This window comes from Brachyhypopomus gauderio, unplaced genomic scaffold (assembly GCF_052324685.1).
Source record: "Brachyhypopomus gauderio isolate BG-103 unplaced genomic scaffold, BGAUD_0.2 sc183, whole genome shotgun sequence".
Taxonomy (NCBI): Eukaryota; Metazoa; Chordata; class Actinopteri; order Gymnotiformes; family Hypopomidae; genus Brachyhypopomus; species Brachyhypopomus gauderio.
Genome location: NW_027507004.1, coordinates 23,526 through 50,613, shown reverse-complemented (window position 1 = coordinate 50,613; position 27,088 = coordinate 23,526). Strand labels below are relative to the sequence as shown.

Here is a 27,088-nt window from a genome sequence, read left to right as displayed (position 1 = left end):
TTGTTAATGTGTCTAGTTGTTGTTTCATGCTTCTATCTGTAGGTCGGTGTTTTAGTGATGTGGTTCTGTCCTGTTTAGTCGTGCCTGAGCTTTGTGTTTCTATATTATTATAGGTCTGTCGTGGCGTGTTTGAACTCTGTTTAATTATTCTCACAAGTCTGTCGCTTGTTCACCTTAGTTCTCTTTCCTCTTTGTCTAGTTATTTTCCTTTGTGAGATCTGTTGCCTGTCTCATTTAATAAAATATTTGATACTTGCGGTTGCGTCACACCCGCCCCTTTAATTCGTTACATAATGACCGACCATGTTGAAATGACGCAGCAGGTGAAGCCAGTTTTCGCTAACCTCGCACAGACTAGAGTAAGCGATTATTTCCAAGACAAACTCAACAATCTCCAGTCGTTTCTGGTAAGGGATCCTATGGGAAATCCCATATGCCTACCTTCTCTGGCTCGCTGCCCAGAAGCGTACGACGGAGAACGTACACCAGTGGAGAAATATGTCCTGCAATGTACGGAATACATTAGACTTCTAACTTGTCCCCCACCTCCAAACCAGGTGCTTGTGCTGTTTCTACGATCTCTGCTAAAAGGTAAAGCACTAGAGTGGGCGGACATAATACTAGCCACTCGTATAGATGAGGCATGGACTGTGGAGGGGTTCTACAACCTAATGCGTATGAGGTTCACTGGAGTTAAAACCCCTGCAGTAGACATTATCCCTGCACGGGATGGCGCCGCTTTGGCGTCCCCGCCTTCTGATGATGCCGCCTCTGCATCCCCGGCTCCTGACGACGCCGCCTCTGCGTCCCCGGCTCCTGACGACGCCTGCCCGGCTGCCTCGGGCCCAGATGACGCCTGCCCGGCTGCCTCGGGCCCAGATGACGTCCGCCCGGCTGCCTCGGGCCCAGATGACGTCCGCCCGGCTGCCTCGGGCCCAGATGACGTCCGCCCGGCTACCTCGGGCCCAGATGACATCCCTGTCCCCAGGGCCCCCTTGGCTTCCGTGCTCATCGAGGCCTCCTCATCGCCCGGGCGCCACGGGGCCTCTTCAGCGCCTTTGCCTCCTGTGCTCGCAACCCAGAGGAGGTCGTTGCCTGTTCCCGCTGCCCGCCAGCGGACCCGGCCTGTTCCCGCTGCCCGCCAGCGGACCCGGCCTGTTCCCGCTGCCCGCCAGCGGTCCCGGCCCATTCCCGCTGCCCGCCAGCGGACACGGCCCATCCCTGCGGCCCGCCGGCCCGTCCCTGAGGCCCATTGCCTGGCCTCCCAGGTCCCTGGGGCCTCTCGGCCGGCCTCCCTTGTCTCCGCTGTCCCTCAGCCGGTCCTGACGGTGCCCCTGGACTCTTCCCCGGCTCCCCTGGACCCTCCTCCGGCTCCGCCAGTACCCCAGGACGCTCCTCGGTCCACGCCGGCCCCCACGGTGACTGCTTTGCCCGCCTGTGGACCTGGGGCTGGTTCCGAGCTGGACTGTTCGGACACTAATGCTCTCGTTAATTCTGTTTTACGCTCGCCTGTGTTCCCCTTTTTGCCCTGTCCCCTCCCTGGTTTCCTGTTGGTCCCTGTCCCGGTGTGTATGTCTGTCCGTGTCCTTGTGCCCGTCCCTGTGTCTGTGTCTGGTGGTCTCGTCCAAATCCCTGTGCCCGTGTTTGTTCCCCAGGTTGTTACCCATTTCGTACCCGTCCCGGTCTCTGTTGTCGTCCGCCTGTTGTCTCCAGTGCCCTTGGTCTCCTCTGTTCCGGCCCCCTTGGTTCAGTCCCCTGTTTCTGTCCCCTGTCCTGGCCCGTCCGCTCCTGTCCCCGTGTTGCCTCCGGTCCCTCATCCCTGTCTTCCCTTACGTCCGTCCTGCCCCGAGTCTGTCGTCCCTGTCCCGGTCTCGCCTGCTGGTCTCAGTGTACGTCGTTTTATCCCTGTCCCCGGTGTCTGTTCCTCCCTCCCTGTTTGGCGTGCCCCGGTGTTGCACGCCCTGAGGGGGGGTTCTGTCAGGTCTAGCCCTTCCCTCCTCCCTGGTCCCGCCTAGCTTCCCTCTCCCATTCGTTCCTCCCTCTGTTTGTCACGCCCCCGTCTTTAGTGCCCCCACCTGTGTCTCGTTTGCTCCCCTGTTTTAGAGTATATATTCCCCTCAGTTTTACTCTCCTGTGTCGGTCATTGTGTTTGCCAGGTCCCTGTTCTCCGTATGCTTTTCCCTCTCCGCGTTCTGTGTCCTGTAGCCTGTGCGTTCTCTTCACGTCTCCCCGCGTCGGTTGGATTAGTTACGGGTTGTCTTCCTTGTTTCATCTTGTTTCTCTTTGTTTGATTTACTGGTTATTCTTTCTTTCTCTACTCCCCGTCAGGTTGTTTTCCTTGTAGGTTTAGTTTGTAGTAGTGTGTTTCCTTGTGTATGCATGCGTGTATGTATCCGTGTCCTCTGATCTATCCCGCCCCGTTTCAAGGTGTATGTTAATGTTTCTAGTGATTCTGTTTAATGCTTCTGAGTATTGGTCTACGTTTTGTTAATGTGTCTAGTTGTTGTTTCATGCTTCTATCTGTAGGTCGGTGTTTTAGTGATGTGGTTCTGTCCTGTTTAGTCGTGCCTGAGCTTTGTGTTTCTATATTATTTATAGGTCTGTCGTGGCGTGTTTGAACTCTGTTTAATTATTCTCACAAGTCTGTCGCTTGTTCACCTTAGTTCTCTTTCCTCTTTGTCTAGTTATTTTCCTTTGTGAGATCTGTTGCCTGTCTCATTTAATAAAATATTTGATACTTGCGGTTGCGTCACACCCGCCCCTTTAATTCGTTACAGCATGTATTTTATTCATTTAAGTCTGATATTACACTATATCCCACACCAGTAATGTCCTACATAAATGTCATTTATAGTCAATCTATCAAAACTGCTGAAGGATATACAACTGCGTGGATGTGTGTGTGGAGGTACCATCAGCTCAAATATGAGAGCAGCTCAAATCTACAGCAGAAACCATTTAAATGTTTCAGGCATAAAAATAATAATAATTTGAACTCCACACAGTAGCAGACCTAGATTCACCATTCCCATTTGAATATGAGAGATTGACTGTGGCAGTCATATCAATTTTGCATTAGATGGCTAGCTGAATGGTTTTGTTTTATCTTCCACTCTGCTTGGGTGTTTTATATCTGCTGTCTGTTTCTGATGAGCAGAGCTAGCTCAGTCACAGGGTCTGCGTAGACGAGGCTGAAGACACGGTGAAGAAGAGTCTAGTGAAAACTGGTGAAAATTGGGACTATTGGGTTGTTGTTCCAATCAGGTCATGTTTAACCTGCACTTCCATCTAAATGAAACCACCATTTGTGTTTCCTGCACTTTACAAAATAATGTTGTTGCATTGCACCTTTAAGTGAAATACGAACAAAACAGATCATAACACAATTTTGACAGACTTGCCCAGATCAGACAAAAGTACTTTACTTCATATTCTTTATTGAACCTTGGGTTGACATTGAGGGAGATGCCAATTTTCAGTGTAGCTCAGTGTAATGCATCTGTCTCAGGGACACGAGATGGATCAATCTGCAGTTATGGATCCGCTGATCTGCTGAGGGAACTGCTCAGCAGGGTAATTTGTAATTTGAAATAAATTCCAGTGATAAAACCAATATTAATATGAATATGAACAAGAACACAAAGAATGCATATCAAATAAGAAAATATGAAAGCCAAGACATGCTGCCAGCTGTGAAGCATGGTGGTGGGAGTTTGAGCAGAAGCTTGAGTCAGGACATTAAAGTAACATCATACAGCCCAAATGTGAATGAATTAAAACACCACTGCACAGAGGAATGGTCTAAACTGTCTTCCACCCAAACAGGTCTAACTAACTTCTAATATAAGAGCTCACATGACCCTTTGCTCAGCAATATGGCACTTTAAAAATGTGTTGACTACAAGATAATGACGAACAAAAAACAAATACTGAAGAAATCCAGGATGTAAATCATGTTAGGAGTGCATCCCAGTTATTCATAGTTTTTCTGGTTGTTTTTCAGAATGCTTGTGATTGTGAACATTAACAAGTTCATTAAAACCCCTGGATTATGACAGGTTTAGGATTATGACAGGTTTAGGATTATGAGAGGTTTGGTCTGCAGGCCAAAGATGGGATCACATTTTCGAGGCCAATTATGCAGAGGTCATGATAAGGAGACTTGGCTTTGTCTCACAACTCTAAGATGCTCATTCGCACAGCTGAAGGTAATGGGCCATTCTTGGTTGATGTACAAAGTTTTTTGTGGAAAAATCCCATAGGTGAGTGAAGAATAACTCTGAATTAACAGGGTTTGACAGAAGGTCATCCTCTGATGGTCACTCATTCTATGGTCACTCTCAGGCCAACGACCTCAAAACTGGACATGGAAACAGATTATTGCTACGGCTCATCTATGGCTTACTGTGGCAGATCAAAAAGCATGATGCCATCATTCCACACCCTCGCTCTTAATGCGGAAGCTGAGGCAGTGATAACATGAATGAAAGCAATGAGAAGGGGAGCTGCTTTCTGCATGATCTGGTTTTAATGAGTGGATCGACCGGCAGCTCGAACAGATGAGAGGCTCGAAAAATGAACATGCATGTATGTGTCTCACATGCATCTAATGTGAAGCCAGGTTGCGAGGCTCCGTGGTTGCGAGGCTCCGTGATTGCGAGGCTACGTGGTTGCGAGGCTCAGAGGTTGCGAGGCTCCGTGGTTGCGAGGCTCAGTGGTTGCGAGGCTCAGTGGTTGCGAGGCTCGGTGGTTGCGAGGCTACGAGGTTGCGAGGCTCCGTGGTTGCGAGGCTCCGTGGTTGCGAGGCTACAAGGTTGCGAGGCTCCGTGGTTGCGAGGCTACGTGGTTGCGAGGCTCAGAGGTTGCGAGGCTCCGTGGTTGCGAGGCTCAGTGGTTGCGAGGCTCAGTGGTTGCGAGGCTCGGTGGTTGCGAGGCTACGAGGTTGCGAGGCTCCGTGGTTGCGAGGCTCCGTGGTTGCGAGGCTCCGTGGTTGCGAGGCTCAGTGGTTGTGAGGCTCCGAGGTTGCGAGGCTACGAGGTTGCGAGGCTCCGTGGTTGCGAGGCTCCGAGGTTGCGTGCGCCGAGCGCATGTAATTGAAGGCACATGGGCCAGTAAGTGCTGATGAATGTGTGAGTAAAGCCGTGGAAGCAGAACTATGTCAACTACCCGCTTAATTCACAACTCTCTGGCTCCTGTCCACGGTGGTGCTTTTATTTTCCACCCAGAAAAACCTCGTCTTTTAGGGCAAAATCCACAGATGATTCTAGTCACGTTGCCTTTTGAAGATACGTGGTTCTTGAGCAAGCGGTTGAGCATGCCGACGGACTGTTAAGCATTTGCACTTCGTCGTTTAATTGTCACTGCTATTGCCTAAGACATTCTTGGTCTGTTGTTCCTTTTCCTGGTAGGCACTGATGCCAGCAGGTACCATGGAGTGGCCTGGATCCTTCTGTCTCGTATTACATCCAAGACATATTACACAGATTATGATGTGGAGATCATTCAGGATTAAGGCTTGACTAATGAAGACATTATGCCAGAACTTGACACAGAGAAAGTTCTGAAAAATTTTCTGCAGAACATGAAGGCGGGATATGTGACTGTTGGCTGGGCTGGCCCAGATCAAATGTATTGCCAGATCAAATGTATTGCCTCTTACTGGTTGGCCATTACAGAGCACGTGCATGATGGCCATCTAAGTGCAAGGTGAGCAGCTACATCCATTTTCTCTGCTTCAGGCAGCTCTCAGCAGACAACATGGGAGCCTAATATCCAAAAATACAAGCCCACACAACTCAAAACAGCTTTTCTGAAAAATAGAATGGAAGGGGAAAACAGGAGACAGAGGAGGTTGAGGATGAGAAAGATGATGAAGAGGAGGAAGACAGAATTCTGGGCCCAGCAGTCTGTGTATCTCTTAATCTGTTACATCTCACTTACTGTTTGCTTTTCTCCCTATAAGACAGAAGGCAGACTCAAAGTAGTCTGGTCAGAAGAGATCTGGAGGGATTTAGAAGTTTGTTATGTAATCTGGGGCTCACTGACCAGCAGGAGGGCTCAATAGCAACAACAGGGGCCCATTTTCAGAGTGTGAGGGGATGTGTGTGTTTCAGCAAGGTCTGTCTGAGATTAAAAGTGTGTCAGCGCCAAGCTGTCTGTCTAACCAGGGCAAGAGTGGAACGCAATAAAACCAAAGGAATGGGGGAGGAAGATGAAAACAAAACATGCCTAAGCTTGATCAAGCAGTCCTCACACTACAGAGCAGCACTGTAGCAGCAGACCACCCTAGAACAGCTGTCCACATTCTCAAGACCTACTTTTGCAGAAAAAAAACAGGACAGACACTTCAAACGACTTTCAGAAGTGTGCTGTCCTCCTGTGCCAGAGGCAGCTTGGGACCATATATGAATGATACAGTCCATGCTATTGCGATTTTGTGTGTGTGTGTGTGTGTGTGTGTGTGTGTGTGCAGGAGGAAGAACTGGGAGAGGATAAAACATTGAATGCACCTAGGGTAGCACCAGATTAAGGGATCAACTTGTATGAAAGGCTGAATGTCTAGTACTCCTGTATCTTATCTGCAGTGCAAACAGAACAAGGTGCTAACTCCACCAAGGTCCTGGGTTTGAGTCCCAGGTACTACATATGCTATCTACTGTTAAGTGTGTGTTAAGTTTCTCTGGTTATCTGTTATCAAATACTCTGGTTATCAAATGCTGAAACTGTAATAATAAATGGGATTGTTCTCTTTGCTGAAGAACGCAAACAAAGCTGCAATACTGGATTCTTGTTGTGTAATAAGTCACATGCACTTGGCTCCTCAGTCAGTGTGATGGAGTCACAGAGGCTCCTGTATCTTTCGCACAGATGCGAATGTTTTGTGGGCTGTTGTGTATGGCCCTAACTACAACACAGTGGGCCCTAACTACAACACAAAACAAGCACAGACACATCATACAATCAGCTACGGTTGTACGAATGTGTGGCCAAATGAGAGCTTGACTATTTTTGTGTGATTGTGTGTGTGTGTGTGTGTGAGTGAGTGAGTGAGTGAGTGTGTGTATGCATGTGAGTGCACTTGTTTGTATGGAGGGCCAGAGAGGCCAGGAAGATCAGAAGACTCCCTAAGGTCCTTATTACAAACAACAAGGCCAAAGACCCAAGACTCTTTTCACCTTGACATTCCATCTACAGTACACGCGCGCGCGCGCGCGCACACACACACACACACACACACACACACACACACACACACACACACACACACACACACACACACACACACACAGAAGACATGTACAGGTTGATGCAAGTCTGCTCGAGATATCATCTGCTGAGGCAAAACTGAAAACTCTCTGTCTATGTGTGTGCACGTACTTACTTGCACACACACACACACACACACACACACACACACACACACACACACACACACACACACACACACACACACGTACGTACGTACACACGCACACTGAGAGACACTGAGACTCAGTTTACCCTCTGCTAAGCCAGAATGCTTTGTTCTGACTGCAGACATCTGGCCATAGGCATGAAGATCAAGAAAAAAATCATAAATCTACGGTTCTGTCTTTATTCTGAGATGAAGGCTGATGGATTCTTCTCTACCTCCACTTGAATCTTCTCATCCACTTTGATAATCCTAAACTCATTAAATATGTGTAATCCCTGGTGCTCTCTCCATCCCTCTCTCATTTCTGGCTTTTATACGGCGTCTCTGACCATCCACTCTCTCCTGCTGCTGCACCAGGTAAAACACTCTTGGGTACAACACCACCCACCACCACCCCACCCCACCCCACTACCACCTACCACCACCCCACCCCACTACCACCCACCACCACCTCACCACCTCCCCACCCCACCCCACCACCACCCCCACCCCTGACTGGCTGAATCAGCAAGGCAGCAGAAGCAAACTGTGCGTTTCTGTGGCCCTCTAGACCTGGAAATGTCTTAGAGATTAATATAATCCTTATTTTAGTCCATCTAAGTTCTTATCATGTGCTGCGGTTTTATAAATAAATGCATCGAGGTAATATGTGCCATATTCAAAGAGCACTGTTTTGTGCTTTGGTAAAGAAAGGGGTCTGGCACATGGGAGGTGATGGGTGAATGGGTGAATGGGTGATGGGTGAATGGTGAATGGTGAATGGGTGATGGGTGATGGGTGAATGGGTGAATGGGTGATGGGTGAATGGGTGATGGGTGAATGGGTGATGTGTGAATGGGTGATGGGTGAATGGGTGAATGGGTGAATGGGTGAATGGGTGAATGGTGAATGGGTGATGGGTGATGGGTGATGGGTGAATGGGTGAATGGGTGATGGGTGAATGGGTGAATGGGTGATGGGTGAATGGGTGATGTGTGAATGGGTGAATGGGTGATGGGTGAATGGGTGATGGGTGAATGGGTGAATGGGTGATGGGTGAATGGGTGATGTGTGAATGGGTGATGGGTGAATGGGTGATGGGTGATGGGTGAATGGGTGATGGGTGAATGGGTGAATGGGTGATGGGTGAATGGTTACCTCTATCTGAGAGCTGTTGTCTGCTTCTCCATCAGGCAGTGCTCCAGTTACGTCTTGTGACTCTGCTTCTGAACTCTCCTGACTTGCCTTGTTACTGGTCATGGGGTGAGGTTCAGACAGAAGCCACCGCCTCCTTCTCACCAGCTCCACTGTGATGTCATCATCTTGCAGCGCTCCCTGAAGCACTGAGTAGGAAACCCCTGAGAAAAACAAACAAGACTCATTCAGAAAATAAGACACTAGAAAGTAAGCCTTAAGTTTGATGGGTTTTTACAGCCCTAACAGATCATTGTCCTTATCTAATTAAGAAATTCCAGAATTTTCCTTTCCTGATTAACTTTCCACACTTCAGTTATGTTCTGATGGTTTGTGCAGGCTTTTAACTGTGCCATACAAAAACCTGAAATGTAGTGTGTATTAGGGAGAGACCACTTTAGACCAGAAACTAAGAGAACATCTTCAGGCTTTTTGATGTTTTAAAATCTTTGAGAATGGAAGCTGTCGTTAGCTGACCAACACATTTTGTATTACGAAGTAATGGATTTATATGAAAGCATTGCTAGCATATCGACTTTAACAACTGATTCTGGCCAATACCAGAATTAAGAGTAAACTACTGACAGTAAAACGGGCAGAAATTACAAACAGCTTTGTAAACTTGCCTTGTCACACCAAAAATAAATGAAATGTTCACTCAAATGTGGTACCATCATCTAAGTCTGTTATTCAGCAGGGCTGTGCCACTACTGTAATTAATATTGCTGAATTGGGACTTTTCCTCATAATTATTATCAATGCTACTGTACTGATAAAGAATTTTTGTCCGTGTATTCAGACCCATTGCTATGGATCAGAGTTCATGTTATAGTATCAGCTCTTTGTTGGTAAGGTTAACATATATCTGTTTAAGGATATCTACTGGTGTTTACTAAAGTCATGCTTTTAAGCTCCATCATTTCAGATTTTGAGTAATTACCAACACGATCCAACTGTCATATCATGATGCGTAGTGTTACGTCATGACAGTAGTGTTACGCCATGACAGTAGTGTTACATCATGACAGTAGTGTTACGTCATGACAGTAGTGTTACATCATGACAGTAGTGTTACATCATGACAGTAGTGTTACGCCATGACAGTAGTGTTACATCATGACAGTAGTGTTACGTCATGACAGTAGTAATGCTCCAACTGCATGTGTAGAGCACTTCAGCATGTCTTACATTCTCACGTGTACATTCTCACTCTACTCTGGTTCTTCTCATTTCTCGTTGTTCTTGCACTGAGCCAACTTCTCACGCATGCAGTGCCACTTCTCACGCATGCAGTGCCACTTCTCACGCATGCCGTGCTTTCACTAATTTGCTCTCCCCCTGTTCTCGCACGCTGAATCTCTTTTAGTCTCTTTTTTTAGTATCTTTCCCTCTCCAGGCACAATAGTTATGCTAATGAAGCCACTCCATAAACAACATACATGGGTCACATGACCAAGATTCAAACAAGTGGTGTTTTGCTTCTCTATCTCTCTCTCTTGCCCCCTACTGACACACATTTGGACTACAGAAGCTAGAAAGTTCTGTCACATATTCTACACACACACACACACACACACACACACACACACATTCTCATCTCTCGAAATTAGTTGTACAGCAGTTTTAATGAAGATGCAGAGAGATTCCAAAAGGAGAGATAGAAAGAGAGATGGGGGGAGGGGGTGTCTCTGGCCACCAACACAAATCTTATTCTGCTGATTAAGATTTATGTAATGGTTGATGCATAATGCAGACGCCTGCAGACTTTCAATAACAAGGGTTTATTAACAGAAGTGTAGTCAGACAGTCCAAGGGTCAAAACCATAAAAAGGCCCATCGTAACATTTCAGGACGTCAGCCTCGTGTCTTCAGACGTATGGTCCACATGGAGCAGGAAGACTCACGTGTGTCCCCAGCACTGGGGATTTGCCCTTCAACACACTGCATGTTCATTATTTAGTATAGTGCGGAAAACTGCAATAAATCTGCATTTATCATCTGAGAGATGCGTCACATACTGCATTTCCATCAGAAGCATCGATTATCAGAACCATCTATAATCACAACACTTCCACAAGAGTGTTGACATAGACCGTGTATTTGAAAATAAACAGTTACACATTATGTTGACATTAGTACATGTGCACACAATAAACTGAGATAAGGGGGCTCTGAAAGGTCAATGTGACATTTTCATATTTCAACTTGAGCAATAACAGCTCTAAACAAAACAATGCTGCTGTCCTTGTTCAAAAGCAAACTCTTATTTTTTTTCTGCACCATATATTCATGGCACCGGCTAATTTTTACCTGCTCTGCCTGAAAATTTGAGCACACAACAAAAAAAGAGAAATAGAAAGAAAGAAAGAAAGAAAGAAAGAAAGAAAGAAAGAAAGAAAGAAGTCACTTTCACCTCGTTTCATAGAGCACACCCCACAGCCCTATGGCTTCAGGTTGCTCTTTTATGAGTAAGCATGTGACTAATTCTCTCTGCCAAAGGCTCTTTATAAAACCTGTTATATATAAAAGCAATGCTGATGGTGAAATTGGAATAACATGGGCTGGTGTCACTGACTCCAACTGCAGCCTGGCAACCATCACTGTCTTCAAATGACATACAGTGAAAGGAGGAGAACAGTGAGAACAGGATCTCTCTCTCTTTCCTTCCGTAAAACCTCTGCTCTCCTTTTATATAAAACTAAGCCCTGTCCTGTCTTTTGTTTTAATTCTCTTGTTCTCAGAATGGATGGTATGCAATCTTTTAACTACTCCAAGCCTTATTTTTTAAAATCCTGTCAGCCAAGCAACGACGAATGATATGCAAACACTTTAACACTATATAAGTACATTCCCGGTACATTTAAAATGGTATTACAATTACAGGTCAGCATCAAAATGGAGAGTGCAATGTGGCGTACTCCGGGGATTCAACAGAGATCCCGGAATGAATAACAATAAATGGAAAATGAGGAAAAGCGACGAGAAGGTAATAACAGTTACGCGTTTTAGACTTTTCACCTCAGTGGTCCTCGCAAACCTATTCGATATGTATTGTCCCGCTGACATTATTAATTCCACTAAACACACCTCTACCGCGCTGTCAGGTATATGACAGTGAGAGAACTCATTTGTGAAGGCGTATGGGAGGTTGCACCAACTCAACACACAGTTATGCCGGAACAGAGCAATTGTGGGATCTCTCTGTTTTGCTGGGCCCAGTCTGCTCTTTCCTTTCTTGCTTTTCTCATGGCTAAACTCTCCAGTACTACACGCTATCGACCCTAGTAACACCAGTTATTATTAACCATTTGGGAAAACATCTCTGTCATGTTCCATCAAACCAAATGACCAGAGAGTGGGCGACCCACAGGGCCGGCGCCAGAACATATACAGTGAGGGGGCGTCAGAAAATTTCGGGGGGGGCGAACGTAAGTTGTTGAGCGGGAGGGGGGGGGGGGGGGGTGTGGGGGGGGGGGGGGGGGGGTGGCGAACGTAAGTTGTTGAGCGGGGGGGTGCGTGTAACGATTGTCGAGCGGCCGAGGGGGCACCATGTGGCGATTGTTGTAAAATAAATGGGTCTTATTTTTTACATTGAGGGGGCGGGACACCTCGCCTGAGGGGGCGACGCCCCCATTCGCCCCCCCGTGGCGCCGGCCCTGGCGACCCAGGCCGTCCGTAGCTCTCATCTTAAGCGTTCGAACGTGCTGATGTGGAGTTAATAATGTGTAGAAGTACACAATGGCACTAGAACAGCAGACACTAAGGCACAGATGAAGAGAGCTTAAAAAGTATTGCTCATGTTTGTGTGCACATGTGTGTGTGCACGTGTGTGTGTGCACGTGTGTGTGTGTGTGCACGTGCAGTTACCCACAGATGAACTCTGCCTACCTCACTTGTCTCAGCAAGTCAAAGCCTGTTTTTTTTTTTTTGAGAAAGTGAACAAAAAAAGAAAAGGTTAAAAATGGGTGAGATAGAGATATAGAGGTGAGGGAGTGAGGGAGAGAGAGAGAGATAAACCCTCCCATACATTTTTCCTGAGTCACAGATCTGAATCTAAGGGGTGTGGGATGTGGTGGGGGTGGGGGGGGTAGGGGTGTACACAGTGTAGCCCTGCGATGGTGGGGTGTGGCCTGCCAGTAAGTCCAGCCTCAATCTTCAGTACAGAACTCTTAAGATGCAACCAGATAGGTTGAGAGGGGAGAGTGTGAGAGGGGGCAGCAAGGACACCCTAGATACCAACTACTCTACTGCCATTAGCTACGCTACTGCCACCAGCTACTCTACAGCCATCAGCTACGCTACTGCCACCAGCTACTCTACAGCCATTAGCTACGCTACTGCCACCAACTACTCTACTGCCATTAGCTACGCTACTGCCACCAGCTACTCTACAGCCATTAGCTACGCTACTGCCACCAGCTACTCTACAGCCATTAGCTACGCTACTGCCACCAGCTACTCTACAGCCATCAGCTACGCTACTGCCACCAGCTACTCTACAGCCATTAGCTACGCTACTGCCACCAACTACTCTACTGCCATTAGCTACGCTACTGCCACCAGCTACTCTACAGCCATTAGCTACGCTACTGCCACCAGCTACTCTACAGCCATCAGCTACGCTACTGCCACCAGCTACTCTACAGCCATTAGCTACGCTACTGCCACCAACTACTCTACTGCCATTAGCTACGCTACTGCCACCAGCTACTCTACTGCCATCAGCTACGCTACTGCCACCAGCTACTCTACAGCCATTAGCTACGCTACTGCCACCAGCTACTCTACAGCCATTAGCTACGCTACTGCCACCAGCTACTCTACAGCCATTAGCTACGCTACTGCCACCAGCTACTCTACTGCCATTAGCTACGCTACTGCCACCAGCTACTCTACTGCCATTAGCTACGCTACTGCCACCAACTACTCTACTGCCATTAGCTACGCTACTGCCACCAGCTACTCTACAGCCATTAGCTACGCTACTGCCACCAGCTACTCTACAGCCATTAGCTACGCTACTGCCACCAGCTACTCTACAGCCATTAGCTACGCTACTGCCACCAGCTACTCTACAGCCATTAGCTACGCTACTGCCACCAGCTACTCTACAGCCATTAGCTACGCTACTGCCACCAACTACTCTACTGCCATTAGCTACGCTACTGCCACCAGCTACTCTACTGCCATCAGCTACGCTACTGCCACCAGCTACTCTACAGCCATTAGCTACGCTACTGCCACCAGCTACTCTACAGCCATTAGCTACGCTACTGCCACCAGCTACTCTACAGCCATTAGCTACGCTACTGCCACCAGCTACTCTACTGCCATTAGCTACGCTACTGCCACCAGCTACTCTACTGCCATTAGCTACGCTACTGCCACCAACTACTCTACTGCCATTAGCTACGCTACTGCCACCAGCTACTCTACAGCCATTAGCTACGCTACTGCCACCAGCTACTCTACAGCCATTAGCTACGCTACTGCCACCAGCTACTCTACAGCCATTAGCTACGCTACTGCCACCAGCTACTCTACTGCCATTAGCTACGCTACTGCCACCAGCTACTCTACTGCCATTAGCTACGCTACTGCCACCAACTACTCTACTGCCATTAGCTACGCTACTGCCACCAGCTACTCTACAGCCATTAGCTACGCTACTGCCACCAGCTACTCTACTGCCATTAGCTACGCTACTGCCACCAGCTACTCTACTGCCATCAGCTACGCTACTGCCACCAGCTACTCTACAGCCATTAGCTACGCTACTGCCACCAGCTACTCTACTGCCATTAGATACGCTACTGCCACCAGCTACTCTACTGCCATCAGCTACGCTACTGCCACCAGCTACTCTACAGCCATCAGCTACGCTACTGCCACCAGCTACTCTACAGCCATTAGCTACGCTACTGCCACCAGCTACTCTACTGCCATCAGCTACGCTACTGCCACCAGCTACTCTACAGCCATCAGCTACGCTACTGCCACCAGCTACTCTACAGCCATTAGCTACTCTACTGCCATCAGCTACGCTACTGCCACCAGCTACTCTACTGCCATCAGCTACGCTACTGCCACCAGCTACTCTACTGCCACCAGCTACTCTACTGCCATTAGCTACGCTACTGCCACCAACTACTCTACAGCCATTAGCTACGCTACTGCCACCAGCTACTCTACAGCCATTAGCTACGCTACTGCCACCAGCTACTCTACTGCCACCAGCTACTCTACTGCCACCAGCTACTCTACTGCCATTAGCTACGCTACTGCCACCAGCTACTCTACTGCCATCAGCTACGCTACTGCCACCAACTACTCTACAGCCATTAGCTACGCTACTGCCACCAGCTACTCTACAGCCATTAGCTACTCTACTGCCACCAGCTACTCTACTGCCACCAACTACTCTACTGCCATCAGCTACGCTACTGCCACTAGCCAGCCTGGCATGTTCATAGCTGGTATGGCACAATGCAGCTCTTAGCATTCCCCCCTGAGCACTCAGACACTCCACAATTCTACGCGGCCCTTAAGAGTGACACACAGTTCCAAGAAAGAATGAGCATTGAAAACAACAACTGAACTGGAGACAGAGAGTTGTGGAGGTCAAAGGGCATTAGGGTCCTGTGACTCACGGATTATTCATTAGAGCCTCCAATAAACAGAACTTGGCACTTTCAAAGGGAATTTCTTTGTTCATTTGAACATACCTCTACCTCTGTCTCTCTCTTTTTCTCTCTCTGTCTGTCTCTCTCACTATCTCTCACACACATATACACGCACATGTATGCACACTCAAAGCTCTGACTAGCAGCTGCATAATTACAATGCAGGTAAAGCTTTCTCTATACGAGACCCTCAAACATGTATGTGCACATCCACACTCATAATTCCCCCTCCACACACACACACACACACACACACACACACACACACACACACACAGATTTAAAACCTACATGTAGCCTAATTGCACATTGTGAGTATTGCAATATTCCAAAAATACAACAAATGCAGATTAGATGCAAATCATCGTGAATCATCTGAGAACACCAGAATTTTAAAAGTGAAAATAAAGAATAAACAGCAAAAACAACAGAAATGTCGATGAGCAGGGAAACCACACCCCCTTTATGTTCATTCTCATTCTGACACGATCTTCATTTTCATCATGACTTTGAAATAAGAGAAAATTAAAAAGAAAAGAAAAGCCTTCACCCTCACCCACAGTTTTACCACGGACTACAACAAGATGCTCGTGGATACACGCACAGTCACCACTGGTTCTGCGCGGCCTGGGCGGGCCGCGTCCAGCACGGTGTGAACCCTTCTCATCCAGCCTGGACTCTTGCCCACCCACACTGGACATAGGTTTCCTCTTTAAGAATGGGTTTCCCACTCTGCTTAGTTCCAGCACCCCTGAACAAAGCAATCACAGGACCTCACCTGTGAGCTGGGAGCTGTGATGAAGCACAAAATGTGGATTGTCCAGGGGTGGGTTTGGGGTTGGGGTTGGGGGGTGGGGTTTGGGGTTTGGGGTTTGGGGGTGGGGTTTGGGGTTGGGGTTGGGGGGTGAACTAAAACTGGTCGGGCACCCAGAGCTTTAGGAGATGAGAACTTGCTTTCAAGCTCTGATCTATAATTTTTATTACATCATACAACTGTAGAAGTGTATGGTCTGCACATGTGCAGGGCACTTTGTTCTAACACTGCTGCGAAATGCATGTGGGATCGACCCGCTTCAATATCTGATACTTTGAGGCACTTTCTTTCCAGGAACAGCCTGGAAGTATGACAAGGTTACGTTGGTGGCAAGACAGTGCATCGCCACTCTTAGGGCGGTGGTGAAAATGTGGTGAGGATGTTGTAGGTTCTGGATAGATATACTTGATCAGAGTAATAAAATTGTGAAAATACAATGAGACTACGGTGAAACTGGATGTTTCATAATGCACTGAGTCACTGAATGATGGTGAGGACTGAGAATTACATTCTTGCATTGAAATAATGTACTGTGTAATACTGTGTAATATTGTAACTGTGTAATCTCACAACATGGTGCAAACTGTGCTACTTCTTGATGTTTGACATTTTGCATTATGTTGAATGCACACAGTGACCTAACATAGTTAACACAGTTAACATAGTTAACACAGTTAACATAGTTGTTGCTCAGTAGCTGCCAAGAGAACACCATGATCATCCCACACATCTTACTACCATGTGGTTGCCTGGTTGCCTAGGGAAACATCAGAGAAAATACTGTGATATTGAAGTCAACACTGTCCCCTTTCAGTGTGACTATTATCGGACGAGGAGGAATCTTATTGAGACGTACACATGCTATCTTCAGGAATCTTATTGAGACGTACACATGCTATCTTCAGGAATCTTATTGAGACGCACACATGCTATCTTCAGGAATCTTATTGAGATGTGCAGGCTGGGCTTATCAGCGCCATGGAGAACACATGCCATTGTGTGTTCTGTGTTAATGTTCTCCCACTCAGCAGTCTTCTAAGGTTTTATCTCCTCTCTGCTCGGCCAAACCCGAACAAACGGAGCGGCTCCTGAGGGACGCTAACGCAGCCAGCGCACCGGCGCTTACTGAGGCCGCCACAGAGTTTAGGCAAGATGAAATAAACTATCCAGGTGTCACATTCAAATTTAGGGTGGAGACAATGACTGTGGAGCACAATGACGGCAAAATATTGTGCCTTTAATACCACATTAGTAGGTCGACGCTTATTTACAAGTAACTGCAGCAGTGGGTCAATGAGAAACACTATTGGAACTCCCAGATTTAGAAGCTTGCTCAAAATCTCAGCAACATCTTATGTACTCTCTATAGAGGACACTCTCAAAAGAGGACACTCTCAATAGAGGACAAATGGCCAGCAGGAGTCTCTCTCTCTCTCTCTCTCTCTCTCTCTCTTTCTTTCTATTTCCCACTGTCATTATGGACCAGACCATGGAACCACCCTATGTAGACGGATTTGAAACACCAGTGGTGTCACCTGCGAAAGGTACGAAGTGAGAATTTGAACACTGCACCCCTGCCACATTTCATTAGTGTGTCAGAGCAAATGCAAGTACCAGCACCTATTATATATTTAAAAGGCAGCATATAAGCAGGTTCACATCTTATGATCGGCTTTTTGTAGCTCTTTAAAGGGTAAAGCCCTGTTTGCTTCTAAAACTTTCTAAAATCCCTCCTGGAATCATTTTCCTTTGTGAACATCAAAGTACATTTACATTTACATTTACGGCATTTAGCAGACGCTCTTATCCAGAGCGACTTACAAAAGTGCTAAGTGTTTAGTCAGAATATGCATCTCTATCTAGTATAAACAGGTTTAAGTCCAAACTACTCAAGCTCAAGCACTGCCATAAACAGTTGCCTGTGCTGATACCTAGAAAGAAGACAACAAAATATAAGATTAGACACAGAGCAATACCTACCAAGACTGAAATACCTACAAGACTACATTAGCAAGTGTTCCCAGAGATAAAGTGCAATTATGATTTATATCAATGCTTCAGTAGATTAGTGCTTATAAGTGCTTTGCAAAGAGATGGGTCTTCAGTCTGCGTTTGAAAACCGTGAGAGAGTTCGCTGTTCGGATAGCCAGTGGAAGTTCGTTCCACCATCTTGGGAGCCAGGACAGAGAAGCATCTTGTCGCGTGTCTTCCATGAATCTTGAGGGATGGCGGGTCAAGCCGAGCCGAGCGCGAAGGGCTCGAGGTGCGGATCGACTCTTGACCATTGCCATAAGTTATGAAGGAGCTGGTCCATTTTTGGCTTTGTAGGCAAGCATCAGAATTTTAAACTGTATGCGAGCAGCCACGGGAAGCCAGTGAAGGGAGCGCAGCAGTGGAGTGACATGAGTGAACTTGGGTAGATTGAAGACAAGCCTTGCTGCTGCATTCTGGATCAGTTGCAAGGGCCTGATGGCCTGCAGAGGAAGACCAGCCAGGAGAGAGTTGCAGTAGTCGAGCCTTGAAATGACAAGAGACTGGACAAGCACCTGGGAGGCCTCCTGAGAGAGGAAGGGTCTGAGAAAGAAGTATCTGAGAATGAAGCACTAAAGAATCAGAGGCTGAGGCTATTGGCTGAAAATAATAATGGCAACAATGAGAAATGGAAATGCAAGAGAGAATTAGGTTATTGTTTGAATTAGGAAAGCATACAGCTAATATCCTGATAACGACCCTTTATAGATGATAATCACAATAGAGCCACTCCTCAAAGGATTTCTGTCCACATTAAAGTAATATATTTCTGTAATTTTCCAAGGATCCTTAATGGATTTCATAGAGATTTAACACTAATAATTTCAACATGTACAGTTAAGGAGCATGTCTTATACGTACGCCGTATTGACAAAACTATGAACATTCGGTTGGTTCCCCTTTAAACCATAAAATCAATATTAACAATAAACAGCTCTTAGTTCCAACCACACAATCTGACTGAGCAACTGTCTAGCCAACCATACTGATACTCATAACTGCATCACCCCACGTATGTATTGCTAAGCAACGGCTATCTTAATGCATAGAGGAAATAGGACATTAATTCAATGTTCAGAGGTGTATATTCCAGGATCAGAACGTAAATGTCCTCACAAAGATTTTGCTCAGGCTTCTTGGATTGTGTTGATTCCTTTAATTTTACCTGGATTGCACTAATTTGAAAATACAGCAAGCTTGAGTAAAATCTTGGGAAGCGGTTTTACTCTCTGAACCTGGAATGTGCACCTCTGGCAATGGATGACTAACAAGATAACATTGGACATACAGCCCATGTGGTCATAATGTGAAGGAGTGTATCGGCAGAATCTGCCATTACTTTGAAAATTTTTAGGTCAGCTTCTGTGACAACAAACCAAATAAACACACCGAGGCCACAGTGAAGCCGCTCAGACACCCATGTGGACATGTGGACATGTGTCCAACGCATAGGCAACCTTTTATTATATAGCTGCACAATGAAATGTACAGATTAACATATACAACCAACAGAATTAGCCAAATTCAACCATTTTGTTCTTAATAGATTTTTTCCATTTTGTCTTCACTTATTTTCACTCTGTATGTGAAACTAATGTTCCATTGTAGTGTTATATAATATACACCTGTCAGGCTGCTATTAGACAGGCAACAGGTAAAAAAAAAAAAAAAATAAAATAAACACCTCATTTTGCCTGTGTCTGCAACCAAATCACAGCTGTGATGTTATTGGCGATAACACTTTTTCTCTTGTTCTACTGCTTAGCCAATGCACCGCAAACCAAATCAGCACCCCACAGTTTAGTATGATGACGTGGTCCCGCATCTCTACTGGATCAGAATGTCAACCACCTCACTGCAGGCTTCAGTACTTCAGTACCGGGGAATCAAGGTCAGAATTCTACTGCTCAGCTTTCTCTGCATGTCAGAACAGCTGCACTACAAACTCATTAACTATACATTACCCTGGGATTCTATTGTGGTGTTATTCTGAGGAATGTAAGATAACTTAAACTTAAAAAAAATAATAATAAAATTCTCTAAATCAACATTTAGATTTTACAAAATAAATTTTTACAGCATTCGGCAGACGGCCCTGTACAGAGGGACTTGAGTTTTGTAGAATCAATCAAATACATATCCTTATACGAGAATACATGTCAGGAGTACGGACACCATCAGGCCCTAGCTAACATCTAAAAGAAGACAGTAAAATATTTCTAAAGTGCATATTTAATTGTTTAGTAACCACCACCTGGGTGCCAATAGCTATATCACGTGTGCTTACAATGAAGTCATGATTCTGCATATTTGAACACGTATTGATACACCGGGAAAAAGACCGGACGATTTGACAGTATGACGTAACAGAAAGATGTTTGGAGATTATGGACATTATGCGGAATGACAGACTGACGAATCACAGACGCTTCATCAGGTTTAGTAAACTGGGAAACTAACAGCGGAAGGAGAGAACAGAATCGGTACAAACATGCACGGATTGCTGAAGGAGCGCCGCTTACGGAGCTGTACTAATGGGCCGGAACCAGGTGATTAGAGCTCAGGGGATTAGAGCTCAGGTGATTAGAGTTCAGGTGATTAGAGCTCAGGTGATTAGAGCTCAGGTGATTAGAGTTCAGGTGATTAGAGCTCAGGTGACTAGAGCTCAGGTGATTAGAGTTCAGGTGATTAGAGCTCAGGTGATTACAGCTCAGGTGATTACAGCTCAGGTGATTAGAGTTCAGGTGATTAGAGCTCAGGTGATTCGAGTTCAGGTGACTAGAGTTCAGGTGATTAGAGCTCAGGTGACTAGAGCTCAGGTGATTAGAGTTCAGGTGATTAGTGTTCAGGTGATTAGAGTTCAGGTGATTAGAGCTCAGGTGATTACAGCTCAGGTGATTAGAGCTCAAGTGATTAGAGTTCAGGTGATTAGAACTCAGGTGATTAGAGGTCAGGTGAGGTGGTGCGTTGTGGCACGTACTGCAAACTGTAGCTACATAGACATTTTACAGCCAAATCTCTAGTCACCTGGCGCTCTGCTAGAGTACACAATATGGTTACTTTATGTGAGGATAACAACAACTACATTTTGGACTGGTGTTTAATTTATTATGAAGACACAGTAGGGTCTCGTATTCTGATGACTGCACATAGATACTCAATGAATTACTGTTTGTTTCATCACAGTAAAACGTGTAATATGTTAATGTAATACTGTATGATAGTGTAGTTAAACAGTAGTTTAAAAGTAGTTAAAAGTATAGTTTACAGTAACATTTCGGTGTAACAAGTAAACTTGGCTGACTGACAATCGTTGCAACGGAAGACAACAAGGGTAATTAAGAACAGAAGCAGTCGCTCCAGTCGACAGATTGTATATGGTCCAGCCAAAAAAAAATGAGGGAACTAGCTAGCTAGCGGACTAGCATATTATACGTGTTGTAAGTGTGAAGTGTGTTTGGCAGTTAGCTAACATGAAATTTAATTGCATGACATATCGGATATAGAACTGGCCTAATAGAAGTGGTAAACCTCCAAGGGACTGGTGTGTGTGTTAAGCTCAGTGACGTCTGATTACCATCCAAACTACCATCACTTTTCTGCTCTTTCATGTATCATGTTCCTCTCTTCGGCTCCATGTCGTGTGAGATTTGCCAGTGAGCTCCCTGGTTCACTCCACTCCCACGCCTTAACTGGAAAAGGCACACGGAGGTATTAAGACAACTTAGGAGGCTTAATGAAACCGAGATTTATTGTGTGTCTAAGTGTGCCCGTGTGGTGTGTAAATGTTAAACGAATGCCTAACCGACATAGTATGTCTAGCTGGTCTCAGTAGGAAGGTGATTATAAAAAAGGAAAACATAGCTCCCAATTGCATTATTAAGGAAAGAAATCACTGGGCACACACACACACACACACACACACACACACACACACACACACACACACACACAATGCATATCAGTCTTCTCCATGCTCATGATTCTGAGCTATGTGTGGTAGATCTGTTGCAAATATCAGATTGCCTTGTTAAACATTATTATATATGTGAAGATGTTCCTACATGTGTTGAGGCCTAGCTAACCTTCCCACTCCCATTTGCATACATAAACAATATTAGAAAAAATATTTATTGGCCTACACAGTGACCTTCAGTAAATGCTTGGTAGCATTAATTTGGAGAATTTCAGTGCGTTACAACACCACCCCAAAGTAATCTGTGGCCTCTGAAGAACACTTTCATTTACATCTGATAAGTCTTTTAATGCTACTCTTAGCAAAAGCCCCTTAAAACCTCAACAAGTAGAGAAGTAATTGATTTTGCAACAAATGGTGTACTCCCTATCTCTACCAGCTTTGTTTGTGTCTGCCAACTGTGTTCCCTCACGTCAACCACCAAGTCGGCATATTTCATCCTCCTTATTTCAAAGGCTTACTGAATTACAGCCTCACATGGAGACATTAGCACGATAAAGTAAACTATTCAATAACTGTCCTAATAGAACACCACGTCTGGCCTCAGCATAGTTACTGGGGATCTCAAAGTTGCCTACTTACATCTGCGACCAATATCCAGACTTGTCCTCTCTGTGCCTTCCCCACTGTTGGCTGGAGGAGAATTAACCTCAATGTGCCTTCTATCCAATAAACATGCCAAGGATTTAGACACCTGATTATGCATCCACATAGAATGTCCCTGTGACAGACTAACTTTACGGCCTGATAAAATGTGCCTCAAAGTACCAATTCCAGCACAAGGTTGACAGCCCATATAATCAGCTACCCACTGACTGGTTTTGAGAGTTGGAAGGACACTGGAAATTTGACGCGACATGGGTCCACTGCTCATAAGTCTCACCAACCTTCCTCTCGCCTCTCATCTTCCCAATTCAGAGGTGTGTGCGGTTCCCTCGAGGGGCCTCGGCCACACACCTGCCTTCCTGTCCTTGTTCCTTCTTGATATTTGCCACAATAATTACTTTTTGAAGCAGGATGTAATGATACCACTTTCCCTGTGTGGATCACTGGGATGGGAGAGGTGTTTGGTCCAATGGTTTACTGTTGTCCCAATGTGTCTGAATGTCCCAGAACATCTTAGATGAGTTGAATTTTTGCTCAAAGTTTCTCTCCCATGAATATTGCCACTTATTTTTTGCTTTTTTAGGATTGGTCTGGTGCCAGCACAGCAAATCCCTACTTCCGTAATTTAAACACAACACAGCAGCAGTTTGCGGTCTTTTTTCAGCTAATCCTATTATTTTAAATCCTATTATATTTTAAGCAGTAAAATATGAAGTGGCTAGTATTTAAAATTAGCCATTCATATTTTCTGTGCCACCTTAAATGGAAAAATGTGACAAGGTGGAACAGAACGTTTGAAGAAGAAGCCAAATAAGACAACGACAGCCTTGTGCTTTTATCAAAATTCGTAGTAAAGAGATGTTATATATTTATAATTGTTCCTATACAAACAAATACCCAATTAAAGGCAAAAATTATTTATGCTAGTTCATTTTTGGTCAGCAGTGGCAGATTTTCAGTGTATTTAATAGCTGAACTACTGTATATAAGCAAAGGTTCTGAGCTGCAGACATAGCTCAAAACATTTGAATATGCATTTTCTGCACTGGAAAGTCAGATCCAGATCAAGGAGATTATTTCTAGAGATCATTTCTACTCTGAAAGACAGAGTTTGGTGGCCATTTCCTGCTCAAAATCACAAGGGATGATCTGGACTACATTACAAGCACATGCACACACAAACAGAACACAGACACAGACACACACACACACACACACACACACACACATTTATTAGGGTTCAGCCTCTTCCGTTGTGTGCATCTTGCCACCCTAATGCAGGTGAAACTGGGTCCTGCACGTGTTCTTGTTTGTTTGTTTGTTTGTTTGTTTGTTTGTGGGTGTGCATCACGTAACTCTGCATGCAGCAGGAGACTCTGTTCCACATCTCTAAACACAACACTCTAAACATTAGGAATTCACATCTCATTCACAAAGTTATGTCCATTTAATTTTGCATAGAGTGTAAACTGTTAAGAGATTCAAATACTTACATCTTACATAGAGTAGAGAATACATCTACTCTAGCTTCTAATATTACTGTCCTTCCTTGTTCTACATTCACACAGTTTTCATCCACAGATTTCAGTAAAAGGCTGCTTGGACCCTTCCTGGATCGAGGCCTTGTCATGGTGGAAGAATTTAGGTTTATTGATCTCCAGGGAATGATGGTCTATTGATCTCCAGGGAAATGTTGGTGGGACTTGAATGGTCTCCAATGATGGACACGTCTTGTCCAAGACAAGCGTGATCTATGATCAAGTAAAGGTGTGGTATAATGACAGTACAGCTGTGGAGGGCCAATAAGGGACACCTTGAGTCAGGGTGAAGTTCTGAACCCAACTGAGAATATCACTGAGCATTGGAAGGAACACTTTGAGGGGCTCCTTAACTTTAGAACTGGGCATCTGATAACGTTCCTGGTTGTCTCCCCCTGGATAAGAGTTACTGGGCACAGCCAGGTGGGAGGAGGCTTCAGAGAAGACCCAGGACCTGATGGAGAGATTACGTCTCCTGGCTAATGGAGGAATGCCTGAGGAGCCAGGGAGTGGCTTGAGACACATGGACCTCTTTGCTTAGTGTACAGCCACCATGAATACTTCAGCAGAAAAGCTATTTATCACTTTTTATCTGTCACGGTTTCCCCCCCAGTCACAACTCCCGCAGTACTGTGCTCTGTTTTCATCAGTTTCCATGGCAACTTCGCCATGTAGTTTTGTTTAGTTTTTGCTGTGGGTCGCCACCTTGTCAGGTGTTGCTTGGTTCTGGTTCGCCTTGTTTCTGGTTGATATTATGTTTGTAGAACCAGTTTCATTGTCCATTTAGTCAATCACTGTACTCTTTACCACTGATTGTCCTGGAAGGTTTATATTTATTCCCTGTGTGAGCTGTTCTTAAAGTATTCTATTGTTTGAACTTCCTATATTTACCTTTCCAGATTCATGCCATTTGGTTTTTATACTTTTATTTATATTCCACGAATAACCAGACCTATAAACAAGGCCTGACATTTCTTAAATATACCCAAATGTATGTGTAAATATGTACATTTAAACTATATTCTAGTACCTTTATTGCAATAGTCCATAGCTGTTTTGCAACAGTTTGCATTTCATTTTCATTCTATTCAATCCTTAATGCATAATCAGATAAATTCTGTAAATGTCAGTGTAAATTCTGAGATGATGTTTGGCCTTATTCATCCTGACCAGTATTCATATGACCAGTGTTATTTACAGCAACATCAATCACCTGCGAATGGATGCAAATGTGTGAACTGCTTGCATTAGACTGTCATGCACTGAAGGCTGCAAACAGCCCACAGGCCAGTGAAGTCCACTGCCATCATTGTTTAAAGTAATGTAAAAGGCTGCTGTTAATCATAGCAAGTGCAATACTGCCGATTATGCTGTGTTTGAAGACGTCCATTAACTGCTGCCAGGTCTTTTCTGAAGATCCCACTCAGTAGATGGTTCTGTCCTTAAAGAAGGAGAAACAAACGATCACAGACCCGTGTAGCCCCGCCTCTTTGTCTCCTTTGTCTCCACCCCCCCGTCTGTCTGTCAGTGGGCCGTCCTCATAATTACACTCGTGCTTGCAGTGTGTGTCTGTGCTGCACACCTGCCTTTGCCATTTAACCCCCCAGCACACAAGCGCACACACTGTATCCCACCTGCTTCTTTACCGTATGTCAGCTACTATAATTAACACACAAATCTGCACAAACACAGTGTTTGGTCTCCACTTATCTGCACAAAAGTGTGTGGTAAAATTTATGCTCATAAACAAAATGTCCAAACGAACGTGCACTTTCCTTTCCTGTTTCATTCTTTGACCCATGGCATTTTTTCATAACATCCTTTCCCACAGGATATTCTTATAAAAACTGATGAATAAATAATTAAGCATCCTCTCCTAAACAATTGTAGACAAAAGCAGTAATGAAATCAGCAGCGATCATATTAGTGGAAGCAGTGTGAGAAGAGCTTCTGTCGACAGATCTCAGCAGGAGTCACAGCAGCAGCAGCTCTGCTAGAGGATCACACACCTTCACGCACAAACACAGGCGGCTGAGGACGACCACAGAAGCACTCAGAGGGAGACGAGAGACACAGAAGGAGAAAGTAAGTGTTCCGCTGATAAATGAAGACCAGCCAAAGGTCAGGACCATTAATAATACAGGTCAAAGGTCAGGACCATTAATAATACAGAAAGAAAAGCAGTGAGACCACATCGGACGTGCAGCCGTGTCTGCCCTCATTCATTTGACAGTGTTTTGTTTTTTTAAATGCTTTGTTTATTCATATAAATCTGGTGTGCTGTATGGATCCAGGTGTAAATTACGTAAGACGCAGGGCCGAAGCTGAGTGTGCTGTTAACACATACAGACTGCATCACCCCATTTACTCAAGGTCTCCGCAAAGATCATTTCTAAGCATTTTGGCACTTTTGGCAGTATAACCACACACACACACACACACACGCACGCACGCACGCACACACACACACACACACACACACACACACACACACACACACACACACACACACACACACTACAGTGTTGCTTCAGGTGGCATAATTAGGAATGTTTGCTTAATCAAGACTTTCAAGATTTTTGTTGACATGGCAGTTGTTGAAGTTCTCGTAATGAAACCCCATTAAATCAGTACATCACAGAATCACAGAATTATGAAATGCAAAACACATAATCAGAAATTACAGTTAAAACCTTCATATCGTGTTTCAGGTTAAAATTAAACTAAATCATAGCAGGAGTTGGCAGAAAATTGGAATTCTTGAGCAATTAATAGAATCAATGGAAAATGGACATAAAGGAAAACAGCCCTTAAAATGAAGCAAGATCTTATGTGTTTTGCTTTACAACAAAC

At 45.2% G+C, this 27,088-nt stretch overlaps 1 protein-coding gene across 1 annotated transcript in view; it reads right to left on the bottom strand.

Moving 5' to 3' along the window:
• The window catches only part of LOC143501966 (plexin domain-containing protein 2-like), a 93,898-nt gene that overhangs the window by 53,248 nt on the left and 13,562 nt on the right, over positions 1–27,088 (bottom strand). Inside the window, exon 2 of the mRNA XM_076995137.1 lies at positions 8,552–8,751. Coding sequence (XP_076851252.1) covers positions 8,552–8,751 — 200 coding nt within the window. The remainder of the gene's footprint in view (positions 1–8,551; positions 8,752–27,088) is intronic.